Genomic DNA, 14,608 nt, shown 5'->3' on the forward strand with positions numbered 1-14,608 from the left:
CCCAGGAAGAGTAGCTGCTGCCTTGGCAGGAACTACTGCGGATCCATAATAAATACAAAACACAAGTGCTGTAACAATTAAAAAGGTACAGGGGCAAACTAAGGTTTTAAGACCTGACATGTGTTAATTTAGTCTCTATTCAATCTATCCAACCGTACACCTATGTAAATGGGACAGATTACTTTGGCAGTTACACAGATATCTTTGTCAGTGATTTGGTTGATAAAAGTGTCCATTTGATTACAACACCATAGGAGAAAAATTGACAAAATGTTGTGATTTTTTTCWCTGTGGATGCAATTTATTTAGTTCAAACAGGCCCGGAGTTGTGTATCTAAAAACACAGCATATGGGCAGCTACTGATGACGTTACCCAAGCAGGCTGTCTACTCGACCTGTGTGGCAGGTTGCCTCTCTCCTGAGTCATTCAAGGTATCAGGCGCACATCTATAAGAATGTATGACACAGTATTGTTTAATGACAATATAAAAACAATGACCACACAAAAAGCCCTTTACATGTGTCCTTGTTATTCTCTGAAAGGCTTCTTTGTCATTTTACCAAACATTATATCATAAACTGCATTCGCTTATAACTGTGGTCGGCACACAGTGAACAGAATACACAGAATCTTGTCGGATCACAGAAAATGAAGAAACGTTTCCAACGGAGCACATTAATAAYGTGTCTAATAGCCATCATTAGCAGCTTTACCCCCCACACACCCCCTGGTGGGGATCCATCTACTGGGCTCTGACAACTGAGTTTTCCCTACTAATTAACAGGTGGATCCAGTCCCCTTTACTACTAACATAACTGTTTTTTTTTTTTTATATTACAAAATCAGTAACAGTTTCCAGGGTGTGGAGAACAGGAGCCATCTGTCTGTTTCCAAAGTGTAGCATCGTCATACGAAAAGGCTAAAGTAACTTCATGCCCTCCAGTCCCTCTGCCTCTGTCAATTACATAACATAATGAACTGGACACATTGTTATTTTTGGGAACTTCTTAAATCAAATCAAATCAAATTTTATTAGTCACATACACATGGTTAGCAGATGTTAATGCGAGTGTAGCGAAATGCTTGTGCTTCTAGTTCCGACAATGCAGTAATAACCAACAAGTAATCTAACCTAACAATTCCACAACTACTACCTTACACACAAGTGTAAAGGGATAAAGAATATGTACATAAAGATATATGAATGAGTGGTGGTACAGAACGGCATGGCAGATGCAGTAGATGGTATAGAGTACGGTATATACATATGAGATGAGTACTGTAGGGTATGTAAACATAAAGTGGCATAGTTTAAAGTGGCTAGTGGTACATGTATTACATAAAGATGGCAAGATGCAGTAGATGATATAGAGTACAGTATATACATATGAGATGGGTAATGTAGGGTATGTAAACATTATATTAAGTGGCATTGTTTAAAGTGGCTAGTGGTACATTTTTACATAATTTCCATCAATTCCCATCTTAAAAGACATTGTGTGTGTGTGTGTGCGTGTCAGTCGTGGAACCATATGCATTTATACTGATTTATTGGCGTCATAAATCGTATGCAGAGATCCATCTAGCTCATCTCCTCCCTTCATCGTCATGGAAACAACCTCTAGGGGCAACATACTGTTTACATTAAAACCCTGTCTCCATGATGAATTACTTGCATTTTTTTTGGTTAACTAATCGACCAACTGTCAGTTTTGAGGCCAAACTAGAGAAAAGAGGGGAGACACATTGTGGCTGCCCATATTGGACCATGCTCCGCTTTACAATACATATAGTCGATACTTGGTGCAGCTGTTTATTTGTGCTGGGTGAGTAGTGATTAATGAATGGATACTTTGACTTGTTTTATAAAGGAGGGTGAGAAGGTTCCACAGTGAGTTGATCATGCTTTGATCCGTGTCCTTTTCAGCTGTGGAACATAAACAAAATATTTAATAATAATATTACGACATTTTCATTGTTAATTTGTACATTCTCAAATGAGCTCACCATGGAAAAAGGCTGACACTGAGCAGAATCGGCAGCAACCGTCTTGAGCTCTGAGTAAATCAAAGATACAATATTTGGGGTTAAAATCTGGTCTATTTATGTTGAATCGACAATATCTTCTATCAGGCCTGCTGACAACAAGGAGCCATAGAGCCCATTTAGAGAATAGTCCAGCAACATTCAAACTGACACTTAAACATCAGTTAGAGACCATCACAGCATAAGAAAAGGCAGGTGATATCTGCAACATAAGTACACTTTAAAATCAAGAAAATATCACAAATGTTGGGGGTTAAAGACAAATGTGTACAGCATAATAATCAAATCCAGGGTTTGATTAAAAACATTTTTTTTTTACAAGATTAATGTTTGAGTAATAATACTATGCAATGGAGGTATTTACTTTGGGTTATTTCTTGCTGTTTTAGGTTGCTCTGGTCACATATCTGTCTGTGCAAGATTAGGGAGCGTCCAGGCTTAAGAACTGAGCTCCATGGGCTGACTTCAGAAATACAACCCTTGGAATTCAGTTCTCAAAGCTAAGAACTCAGGGTGTGTTCAGTGCATTTCTTTACAGATGAATGAACAGCTCATCCTTCCTGTAAAGTGATGCAATCAAACAAACGAAAACAAAAAAACAGCCATACCGTTTATTTAGTACATGAGTTAAATTAAAAGATAGCTCACTTCAAAAAGGTACATCAGTATGAAAGAAAATGTCAAATATGTAGACTATTCCCAAATTTGAAAAGTATTCGGTGATTGATTCTGTCTCATTGTAATACCTTTATGTACAAAGGACATGATACTGTGACTGAGAAAACAGACTATCCCTTGAAAAAGAAATATGTCAGACTTTATTTTATTTTTATTGTAGGCTACCTCCAAGGATCACTTGTATATTTGCAGAATTGGTGCATTACATTCCCATGATGCTGTACCGAAGTTAAACACTGTCGTGTCCCTATTTAATGTAGGCCGATGACCGATACCAGGTTTTCCAGTGTAAAATGTTAACTTTTAAAGAACTTTATATTTTTGTAGGTTTCTATTCTTCAACGCAGGGCACGTGACTGAAACACAATAGTGCCAATTGCCAAACATCCAGTATAAAAACAGGAACTCACTAAGAAAATATTAAGTGAAAGGCCTGTTCAAAGATTTGAACAATTAAATTAAATCTGGACATTGCTCTTTAATTTGACTATTTTCAAAGCAGATATTTGCCCATAAATTAAAATAATGAATTAATATGCAATAAAAAAATATATTTAAAAAATACTAGGCTAATAAAATAACAAGAATAGGTGCATTTATCTGAATATTACTTTTGTTTCTGTTTATTATTGTTATTATTGTGGCAACAATACTAATTGATTATTTAGAGCTGAAGTAGACCTATCTTTCTTCAAAGCAAATGACTTTACATTAAAGGTTTTACTATCTAACAACACAGTGTTGTGGTATTCCATCATGTATCACATGAATTCTCATAAACTGTTTTAAAATCAAAAAAGGATACCTTAGTTGTGGCATAAACTGTAATAGCAGTTTGTTGGTTGATATGTTAGTAATTGAACAATATAATCAGAAGTTATTCAGAAGTTATTCGTAGTCGCTAAATTGTCTTAGGAAAATTGTACTAGTTGCAAACATATTTAGAAAATGTTTCAATAAGTTACAATTACTAGGGTTATAATTGTGTATCGAATATAAAATGTTTAACAATCTCTTGCCATTTTTGAAATTGTAATTAGGCTATAGTCTCCATTTTAGCAATAATTMTTGATGATTCAACAACATTATCAGACATGGGTCTATTTCAGGTGGATTAATGACGCTATATATGTGATTATCCTCTAATTACATTATCGTAGCCTATGCATATTATAGAGTACTATAAAGTATTGCACTTTAACATTGTAGGGAGATGGGCAGCCTAATGTTAGAATAGTCTAAACCCTTAAATGCAGTAACCTCACCTCTGAATGCATTCTGCACGAATTAATCGGTTTATTTAAATAGAGGCCAATAGACAGTACAGGCCTAGTACTCTTAATAAAATTACCATGAATTTGAATACAAATTAGACAGTTTAGACCATTCTCATTTACCCCTATAGCCTAGGGTTTTTTCATTAGGTAGTTAGTCACTTTCTTTTTGTACTTACCATGAGGTTCTCTCTCCTTTTTCTTTCTTTGGCTTCATCATCAGGATGAGTCATTTTGGTAACAGTGCTGTCAGCATCACGGCCGTGCCACTGCTGAATCATCCTGCCGTGCTGTCTGGGTAAAGAGGCGCACTGGGAGATCATTAGCCGCCTTCTCCAAACTCACAGCGTTCATGATGGGCCTCACATAGTAGTTGGTATATAAGGGAAGCGACGACTGCTCATTTGCATCGGCGTATATTCCAATATAGTCACGGAAAGTCCCTTTTATTATCCCACTGCACATAGAGAGATTGCACAACTCTATGACAATGCTCATGACGCGTACATGCGCATATCCAAACAGACATAATTTTCAATAATTGTCAATAAATTGCAACATCGGACAAATAACAATTTATTTTTTTCCATTTTCATGTTAATGTTAACATACAGGGATGGTGGGTTTCAACCGATGTCTGTTGAGAAAACGCCAGAAGCCGGAACAGGAGGAAATGTTGGTTAAGTATTCGATACAGCGTTTCCGCTCTGTAAACTCCGTGGGTTGCGACGGGGAAATCCTGTGACCTGGTACCAACCACCATAAGACATCTATTTAGATCGAATCTTCACTGATGACTATGCTGTCTTTCTTTTGTTTTTATCAATTGTGATCAAGGTTAGACTTCATCAACAAAATAAACCAAATAAATACATTTAGCAGGACAACAATAATTATTGCTTTCCTACGTGTGGGTGTGGGTGTGGGTGTGTGTGTGTGTGTGTGAGTGAGAGGGAGGGAGGGAGGGAGAGAGCAACCTCTGGTCAAAGAGAGAGAGAGGGGGGTGAGGGAGAGAGCAACCTCTGGCCTCCAAAATGATAGAGAAAATGTAGCTGGACATCCATCTTTATGAACAGTTTGTTCCAGCTCTACAGGAAAACAACAACATATGGAGCACAATGGCCTTGCACAATACCTGGGAATGTCCCTCAGTGAAACCATTGAGGTTGAGTCTTGTTTATCTTGTGATATCATGATGTGTGTGTGTGTGTGTGTGTGTGTGTGTGTGTGTGTGTGTGGTGTGTGTGTGTGTGGTGTGTGTGTGTGTGTGTGTGTGTGTGTGTGTGTGTGTGTGTGTGTGTGTGTGTGTGTGTGTGTGTGTGTGTGTGTGTGTGTGTGTGTGTGTGTGTACAGAGAAAGAATCATGACATCTCTGCATGCACTTGTGCATGTCTTGCGGTGTGAGCCACAACAGAAGGTCACACAAACAGGAGAGGCGCACACAAAATATCTGAAGATCTAGCTGGCCTAAGGCATAGAAAGACACTTAAGTGAAGAGGATGCATGACAATTCTACATTTTGAATGTACTTGTACTAGGCACATCAAACATAATTGGTACTCCTTGTCCATTTAACTTCATGTGAAAAGAGTTTGGAAATGTTTAGATATTAAACTGCTGGTTTTTAATTTATATACCCATTGATTCTTGAAGAATATAAACTTGAAAATGCTTCACGAGGTTAGTACCTTCCCGAGGTTAGTACCCTTCACGAGGCTTAGTACCTTCACGAGGTTAGTACCTTCCGAGGGTTAGTAACCTTCAGAGGTTAGTACCTTCACGAGGTTAGTACCTTCACGAGGTTAGTACCTTCACGAGGTTAGTACCTTCACGAGGTTAGTACCTTCCCGAGGTTAGTATCTTCACGAGGTTAGTACCTTCACGAGGTTAGTACCAGCTCTTTCTAAACGGAAAAATATATATAAATGCAACATGCAACAATTTCAAAGGATTTACTGAGTTACAGTTCATATACGGAAATCATTAAATTGAAATAAATTTATTTAGACCTTAAATTCATTTATACCTTAATAATAGACCTTAATCTGTGGATTTCACATGACAGGGCAGTGGCGCAGCCATGGGTGGGCCTGGGAAGGCATAGGACCATCCACTTGGGAGCCAGGCCCAGCCAATCACAAAAGGGCATTATTACAGAGAAATACTCCACCCCCCCCCACCCCACCCCCCCACTTCAAAATGTTCTTTCAGTATATAATGCAGTAGTTTTGCTTACAATAGTTTTTGGGTTACAGTTTTGGGAAATTGGTCAACTACTAGTAAATAACCTTTATCATTTAATTAAACTTTGATACAAATAAACAAACACTTTTTTTTCAATGTATACTTTAAAATGTCATGGTCACAAAGTGGTTGCTCTCACAGAAATGACTACCAAAGCACCAACACAGCCTATAAACAAAGGACCATGTGAAAGCTCTCACCTGAAAGCTATATCGCATCAGTGTATACTCACACTGCTCTCAGGGCAGGTCTGCTGGTTTTGACTAGCAGAAGAACTGACTTTTCGTAGCAGCTTAGGAGAATTAGCGTGGCAGGTTAGAATAATTCATGTGGCAGGTTAGGAAAATGAGGTTTGGGTTAGCTAAAATTGTCCCAGATGCAACATATCTAGCTATAACCAGGCCTGCACTGAGAACAATCTATGCTTCCACTAATACGATGCTGCCACCTGAAACAAACTAGGGTCAGAGATTGGATATAATGACGAAAAGCTTATTGTTGTCCACAGTGTGGAACAGCGGGCTGTCAGTCTCCCACCTATTCCTCTCTTTGGAATGGTGGATACATCTTGTTATTTTAATACTTTTTTGAATATTCACTGAGGGGTTGATGTCAACTGCCTGTATTCAATGGAGAGTGAGATGGATTCAGGGTTCCAGCGAAGGGAAATCTTAACGCTACAGCATACAATGACATTCTATAATCTAGAGGATCCTTTGCTCCCAACATTGTGGCAACAGTTTGGGTAAGGCCCTTTCCCGTTTCAGCATGCCCCCGTGCACGAAGCGAGGTCCATACAGAAATGGTTGGTCGAGATCAGTGTGGAAGAACTTGACTGGCCTGCACAAAGCCTTGACCTCAACCCCAACCTTTGGGATGAATTGGAACGCCAACTGCGAGCCAGGCCTAATCGCCCAACATCAGTGCCCGACCTCATTAATGCTCTTGTGGCTAAATGGAAGCAAGTCCCCGCAGCAATGTTCCAACATCTAGTGGAAAGTCTTCCCAGAAGAGTGGAGGCTGTTATAGCAGCAAGGGGGGACCAACTCCATATTAGGGCCTATAATTTTGAAATTAGATGTTTGATGAGCAGGTGTCCACATACTTTTGGCAATGTAGTGTATATATAGTACCATTCAAAAGTTTGGACACACGTACTCATTCAAGGGTTTTTCTTTATTTTTACTATTTTCTACATTGTAGAATAATAGCGAAGACATCAAAACTATGAAATAACATATGGAATCATGTAGTAACCAAAAAAGTGTTAAACTATTTAAAATACACTACCATTCGAAAGTTTATGGGTCACTTAGAAATGTCCTTGATTTTTGAAAGAAAAACACATTTTTGTCCATTAAAATAACATCAAATTGATCAGAAATACAGTGTAGACATTGTTAATGTTGTAAATGACTATTGTAGCTGAAAACGGCAGATTTTTTATGGAATATCTATTGCCACCCAGATGAGCTCAGTGCTGCCAAGAACATTGCTCTGCTGGCTTACCACCGCTGGAGCAGGCAGCTGGAGATGGTCGACCAGAAAGATCTGATGGACTAGATCAAGACTGGGCTACGACACCCCACCCCCACAGGCTCAGACTCAGGGTAGCTGCAGGGGTTGTTTCTACGGAGTGGCTGCGATCTGACTTTTCTGGACCACTCTTCCCAGGGGCTAAAGGTCCCAAAGCTTCTGCACATGTGCCGGATTCTCTACATACGCACAGTCTCAGCTCTACTAGTAGAGAATAGGCTACTCTGGTGAATGGTGCTCTTTTAATTATGTCTTATGTCACAAAATTTGAACAATGGGAAAGTAATTCTGCTTTAAAAGTTGATAAACTTGTAACCTCACTTTTGAGAAAATGTCTTTTGAATATTTCCGTACCTACTGGAGAGCTCTTCTTTGTTTACACCCATTGAGCATCGTTCACACCTTCTTAAGCTTTAGCACCACCCATCTCCTTAAGGGTTGATCCGAGCGTTCTGTCTTAACAACAACAACAACAGTCAAGCACCCAAGCTAACTGGCTAACATTGGCTAGCGTGCTAGCTACTTCCAGACACAAATGAGAGAACAGCTCACTGACCAATTTACTTGCCCTAGCAGAGCTGGTTAGGCTGTTTTTATGTTATCCAGAGCGTTGGTGACAGCAACTGTGCTGCTGGCAACAATGTATGCTTTTTTGCCAGCATTTACTGACACCGGCCATATTCAACGGGTGTTGAGCGTTCGTAAATGAATCAGTTATTTTGCGCTCAGAGTAGATAGCCATAACGAATTTACCAGCTATGTCTATCAACAGTTGTCACAGTGACATTCTATTGAAATAATGACTTGCATTGTGGAGTCTTTTGTTAAGACATGTAGCTAGCTAGCTAGGGAAACAATGAACCATAATCCCAACTCATGACATTATTACCCTGCATGAATCTGCAGGTAGCTAACCAACAAGGTTCAATGTTAGCTAGCTAACATTAGGCTATAATTAGCAAAGCAAATGGTTCTGAGTTACGAATAATAAGATCATACACTTAACGTTGGCTAGCGAGCCAGCCAGCTAACATTAGCTAGCTAGCTAACAGTACACTTTAACTTGAAATGAAAACGGCCTTTTATTTTTTAATTTTTTAATTTTTTAATCCCATTTTCTCCCCAATTTTCGTGGTATCCAATCGCTAGTAATTACTATCTTGTCTCATCGCTACAACTCCCGTACGGGCTCGGGAGAGACGAAGGTCGAAAGCCATGCGTCCTCCGAAGCACAACCCAACCAAGCCGCACTGCTTCTTAACACAGCGCGCCTCCAACCCGGAAGCCAGCCGCACCAATGTGTCGGAGGAAACCCCGTGTACCTGGCCCCCTTGGTTAGCGCGCACTGCGCCCGGCCCGCCACAGGAGTCGCTGGAGCGCGATGAGACAAGGATATCCCTACCGGCCAAACCCTCCCTAACCCGGACGACGCTATGCCAATTGTGCGTCGCCCCACGGACCTCCCGGTCGCGGCCGGCTGCGACAGAGCCTGGGCGCGAACCCAGAGACTCTGGTGGCGCAGCTAGCAGAAATAGTTACTTGCCTTATGGAGTATTTTTTAAGACATGTAGCTAGCTAGCTAGGCAAACAATGAACCATAATCCCAACTCATGACTCATGACCATAATCCCAACATCATAAACCCAACTCATTTTGACTTTCTGTCAAAATTAAAAACATGTAATAACTGAAATGTAGTTAGTTAGACTATCTTACCCGTCCGTATACATCGTGGATGGACGCTTCTCCCTGTCACGGATGCCATAGTTTCCCTTAGTTTGAAGATGTAATCCGGTGTTTTCTCCATCTCCTTAGCTATCATACTCTAATTCCCCTGTTTTCAAAACTCGMTCCTCCAGAAAGTGGAGCGCCACACGTTTGCATTTCTACTACGTGATACATTTTTTTTTAAAGCGGTGTTAGACTTGGATTAGCTATACATACTGACCAGCTCAGGCAGAAGCGGGCTATATGGCAGACCAATCCGAACTCATCTCTCGACATGTCCAGCCCACTCATTATCTCAGCCAATCATGGCTAGCGGGAAGGTTGCTCACTTTTTCTGTGGCTAAACCAACTAGGCTCATAATTTAACAATTTTATTCATATTTACAGATGGCATACAAGAGCTGGCATTTTACTCTCATGGGGCCTCAACTCAACAGTGCTTGCCACTAGGCAAAATATGTGCTTTGAAACTAAACACAGGTAGGCTACAGTTTGTTAACACCATCTGCTCTGAAATTCGCTCACTGTACATAACTCGAAACAACACTGTACATAACAAATAAGATCTAAATGCATATTCCCATGAAACTAATTGAGATCAAATGGTTTGCATGCAGATGCTGCATGGATGTTTCACCTGTAAAACTTTAAGAATTATCTTTCACGATTGACAGTGAGAAATGTGTGAGGGGGGTGACCACAAAAAAAATGTGTGCGTAAAGTAAAAGTTAAAATAAACACATGTGCAGAACATGATACAGTTCTTTCCAGGGGCGGGACCGGGGCAGAACGCGGCGGTTACCTACGGATATGCAGCCTCGGCCTTGTTTCTATGGAACCTTGCTGAAAGGTTGCCAGTAATGGACAAGCTACGTAAACAGAAACGGTACGGTAGATCTGTCTTTAAACTATGGGCACCTTCGATAGATAATTAGCAGAAATAGTTTGGCGCTTCTGTTTTTCATCACTGGTTATTTGGACAAATCACGATTTCGCAGCTGTTTCGCGTCATTCGAATTTCGGAAGGGACATTCGGTCCATGGACTTGCCCGTAACTTGCAAACAGAGAGCGTGGAGCTCAAACGTAATACTTATTACTGCATTAATTTTGTTACGCACTTCTACAATGTATCAACAATGGGCTACATTATGCGTCGCGATTCTTGACGTAGGCGCTTCTTCATGTGACCTGACTTCTCGATGTGCTACTAAAGTTCTGTAGTTCTCATGGACTTCTCGTGAATTCAACATTCTTAAATCAACAAACAAATCATAAGACGCAACATGGCTTTTGCCATTCCTATGGTTATAGTTACACTGTTTTGGGGATTTGTTGGAGGGGTGGTACCATGGTTTATTCCGAAGGGACCAAACAGAGGGTGAGTATGGAGTATTGCGGGGCAGAATTCATTTTCTACTGTGCAGGAAATGTGAAAGAGATGAGAATGAAAAATAATCCTGGCTGTCGGATTTTATTGTATAATATCAATATTATATCACAAAAAGTTCATGAAATGTATAAGCAAATTACGTTTTTGTAATAGCCCACTCTTTGATGGTGTGGCTTTAAACTTTAGAAAAATAACATGTTAATTCCATTGCATTACTGTATGAATGGCCATATCTGCTTCTCACAGGGTCGTCATTACCATGCTAGTATTGACTGKAGTTTGCTGCTACTTGTTGTAAGTATCACGATTTTTTTTTTAAATCCCTTGTGAAATGTATAGATGTTTTGCTATATAGCACAGGCTTCATTCAACTTGTGTGTTCTTTTTTCTCTCTCGACAGAGCAGTGTAGTCACGTGGGTTGCGCGTCAGCCAGGCTAGTGACCTCTGAGCTAGCTAGTGACAGGCAAACACATACCTACTTATTAACTTATTAACAACAGTTAAGGAAGTTTCTTTTACAATTATTCATAAATATTATCCTGCCAACCACTATATATAGAAGTWWAAAAAAAAACATGCATTCAAATTGTACTTTTTGTAATGACCACCCAGAAACAATGTATCTTTTTTGGCATTGTATTCATGTAAAGAATCTGTGGCAAGATATCAGTAGATTTATAATTGGTCATATTTATGAAGATTTTATCCTATTATGGAGAGATGTACTGATTGTATTCTTTACTTATGATAGAAATAAGTTGAAACAATTTTATGTAATTAATTTCATTATTCTTTTGGCCAAATTTCATATTCACAAATGTAATTTACAAACAAAACACCACATTTTCTTACCTTGCAAAAATAAATTGAACTATATTTTAAGACAATTAAATAGACACATAGACAAACAAAAAAAGCTGTTGTGATGCTGGAATGTGATATTGTACCCCCTAGCCCCGCCCCTAGCCCAAATGTCCTTTTGTATATTCTTTATATATACTTCTGTTCCCCATGTACTTTTTGTATTGATTTGTTGTTAATAAAAATAAAAATAAAAAAAAATAAAAAAATGTTAAAACATTGTGACAGGCATGCATACGTGCTATATTGTTCCACCGGTAGGGGGCAGTAATTACAAGGCATCGTGTGCATTCATTGGTTCCATAGCTCTGCCAAGAATGTGAAAGAAACAGAATAGCCTTTTGTATTTAAGTGTGTGAGAAACCAGTGTGATTCACACGAGGATCAAATTGGTGAACTTTGCCCTGAAAAACTGGGAGAAGTTGCAAGGAGCTCAATAAGCCACGTCTTTGTTACAAATCCACTGTCTTTAATTGGGGCTCTGTTCAAGTATTTATGAATCTTCTGTTCACTTTGTCTATTTAGCCTGTATTCACATTTTACAGATAACACCACTTAAAGGGGAAATCTGCAGTTCAAACTATTTACAAAGCGGTCAGTCCACCACTGTTTCTGTAAACAGCTGAGGGACGGGGCTAGAGAAATGTAACCACTCTCAAATTAATAGACAGAGCTATGGATACAAGATATAAAAAGTATTGTTTTAATCATGTTTTGAGGCTATATATTGTTTGTTTATAATTAAATTGTTTTCAAACAACAGAGGAAAACAAGCTAATTTGGGTTCTGGGTTAGAAAGTTCAACAAAGTACGTGAGGAAATTCTAAGTTATATTCTTCAAGAATCAATGGCTATATAATCAATTTAAAAGTGGGGGGAAAAAGGATTGCAGATTCTCCCTTCAAACTATGTTGCCTAATGAAACCACTCTTGCCAGTTATCAGTGTTTAATGGATAAGGTAAAGGTCTCTGTGCTTCAGAACAAATACCAGAGAGTGGGCTATTAGTTGCTGCCAAATATGACAGCTGGCCTGATTATAGCACAGTCAGATACATCCAGGCGGACCCAGGAAACAGTCAAAACAAACAGCAAACAGTTACTTGGATTGTCTGCTGCATCTATTTACATGGCAACTCTTTTTGATAAATATTGAGCTTGTGGAGCAGCCTATGCCTGTGTGTTACTGAGCCTTTGTGTTAATGAACCAGCTGACGACAGTAGCTGGCCACAACATTGAAAGAAAATGTACAAAACAAGCACAGTGCATTGTCTCCTCAGTAAAATGTTGGGAATTCATGATGGAGAGAGGTTTGCTGAACAACTCCTTCTTTGCTCTCATTTAAACGGTATTTCATTGATCACTCCACAGTACATACTGTTATTGTATGTTGCATCATTCTTTTTTTTACATCATTGGATCTAAAAAACAAAACAATCCACATTCTGGCTTTGTTCAAATTAAAGATGAATTCAACACAAAGATGATAAGAGTGCTTGAAGCAGATGAGGAGAGTGCATAATGAATATGCTAATTGTAAGGCCATCGTAATGTTTTTTTTTCTCGTCCCTGTTCTTTCACAGCTGGTTGATAGCCATTCTCTCCCAGCTGAATCCACTGTTTGGACCTGCTTTGAGTAATGACACTATTTGGTATCTGCAATTCCACTGGCGCTGACTCTGCCCTCGACTCTGCCCTCAATGACTGAGAAAGGCACAGGAGGACCAAAGGCATCATAAACCTGTCCATTTAGCTTTTTTAACTTTATATCTGACTCTTGGTTTACCTAAGATAATGGTAATAAATATACTGAAATAGCTTGCCAGACGGAAGTCATGCTAGCCTGTAAAACAGTTAGCAACATCTAGGGAAGCTATATCTATGTAGGAATTTGAAAATGAGGGGGCAAGCACATTGAGTGAAAGTGATTGTTTTATTTCTTACTGCTGAGTAATAGCCTCTTCTATTGATAGAGGGGGGCTGGCATGTGGCCGGGGAGCGCAGGCAGATCTAAGTCCTCCAGACTTTCCCACAGGCCCTGAGCTCAGACCCTCCCATCAATGGAATCCTTGGCTTTGTTTATATTTATTTTATTAACCACACAGTTACTAAGTATTTTRGGGTTAAATGCTCTTTCAATGTAGGATATAGGATCTTCAGCGATGATTGGATTCACATTACCTTGCTCATCCTATCAGCTTTGTGTTTCTCAAATCTCGTGTTGTTTATTTATCTCACCCAACTTGTCTGTTACAATTAATATTTGAAGGTGCCTCAAAATCCACTTTGTGATTTTGTTTTTGTACTGTATGCACATTTTTGGGGACACAGTGTGCCCAAGCATTTCCTGTACAGGCAGTAATGTTGACTAAATGAGTTAACCTTGTCTGTATGTTCCATGTTTATCTTGCCCTGGACAATTTTTTCTCAACATAGTAACAATGTCAAAGCACAGTACATAACATATAGCATTATGGCAGATATAATCAAAGATGGTATTTATACTGTACAGTATAATATTTGTAAACCCTAATGACTTGAGTTTCATGCTTGCACCAAGCAAGTGTAACCTAGAGCCTTTGGAAATATATAAGTGTCATTATTGAATTATGTATATTACTTCCCTATTATAAAAATGTCTGGATAACTGTATTATAGCATCTGAAGTGTGTGCAATGCTGTGCATTGTGTGCAGTAGTATACTGTAATTTAGGTGCAATGTTTTGGGTCAATCTTAAAGCTTCAGTGCGATTGGTCAGTGAAGGACCACGTGACTAGGTAGTCACGCGCTTTCCAAGGAACCCGTCAGGAAGAAGAAAAACAAAACAAACGCAAGAGAAAGGCAGCGT

At 39.3% G+C, this 14,608-nt stretch overlaps 1 protein-coding gene and 1 long non-coding RNA gene across 2 annotated transcripts; one reads left to right on the forward strand and one right to left on the reverse strand.

The window, feature by feature from the left end:
- Positions 1-458: 458 nt before the first annotated feature.
- Positions 459-4,886, reverse strand: LOC111950887 (uncharacterized). Its single transcript, XR_002875539.2, has 3 exons — positions 4,179-4,886; positions 2,009-2,058; positions 459-1,928 (listed from the first exon to the last, which is right to left on the reverse strand). It is a non-coding gene; the product is annotated as an uncharacterized lncRNA (long non-coding RNA).
- A 5,400-nt stretch (positions 4,887-10,286) lies between these two features.
- LOC111950650 (V-type proton ATPase subunit e 1) lies at positions 10,287-14,145 on the forward strand. The gene is made up of 3 exons (XM_023968413.2): positions 10,287-10,886; positions 11,145-11,192; positions 13,343-14,145. Exons 1-3 carry the CDS (start codon positions 10,792-10,794, stop codon positions 13,434-13,436), a joined length of 237 nt encoding a protein of 78 aa, XP_023824181.1. The 5' UTR covers positions 10,287-10,791; the 3' UTR covers positions 13,437-14,145.
- Positions 14,146-14,608: the final 463 nt, after the last annotated feature.

Source organism: Salvelinus sp. IW2-2015, linkage group LG23 (genome assembly GCF_002910315.2).
Source record: "Salvelinus sp. IW2-2015 linkage group LG23, ASM291031v2, whole genome shotgun sequence".
Lineage (NCBI taxonomy): Eukaryota > Metazoa > Chordata > Actinopteri > Salmoniformes > Salmonidae > Salvelinus > Salvelinus sp. IW2-2015.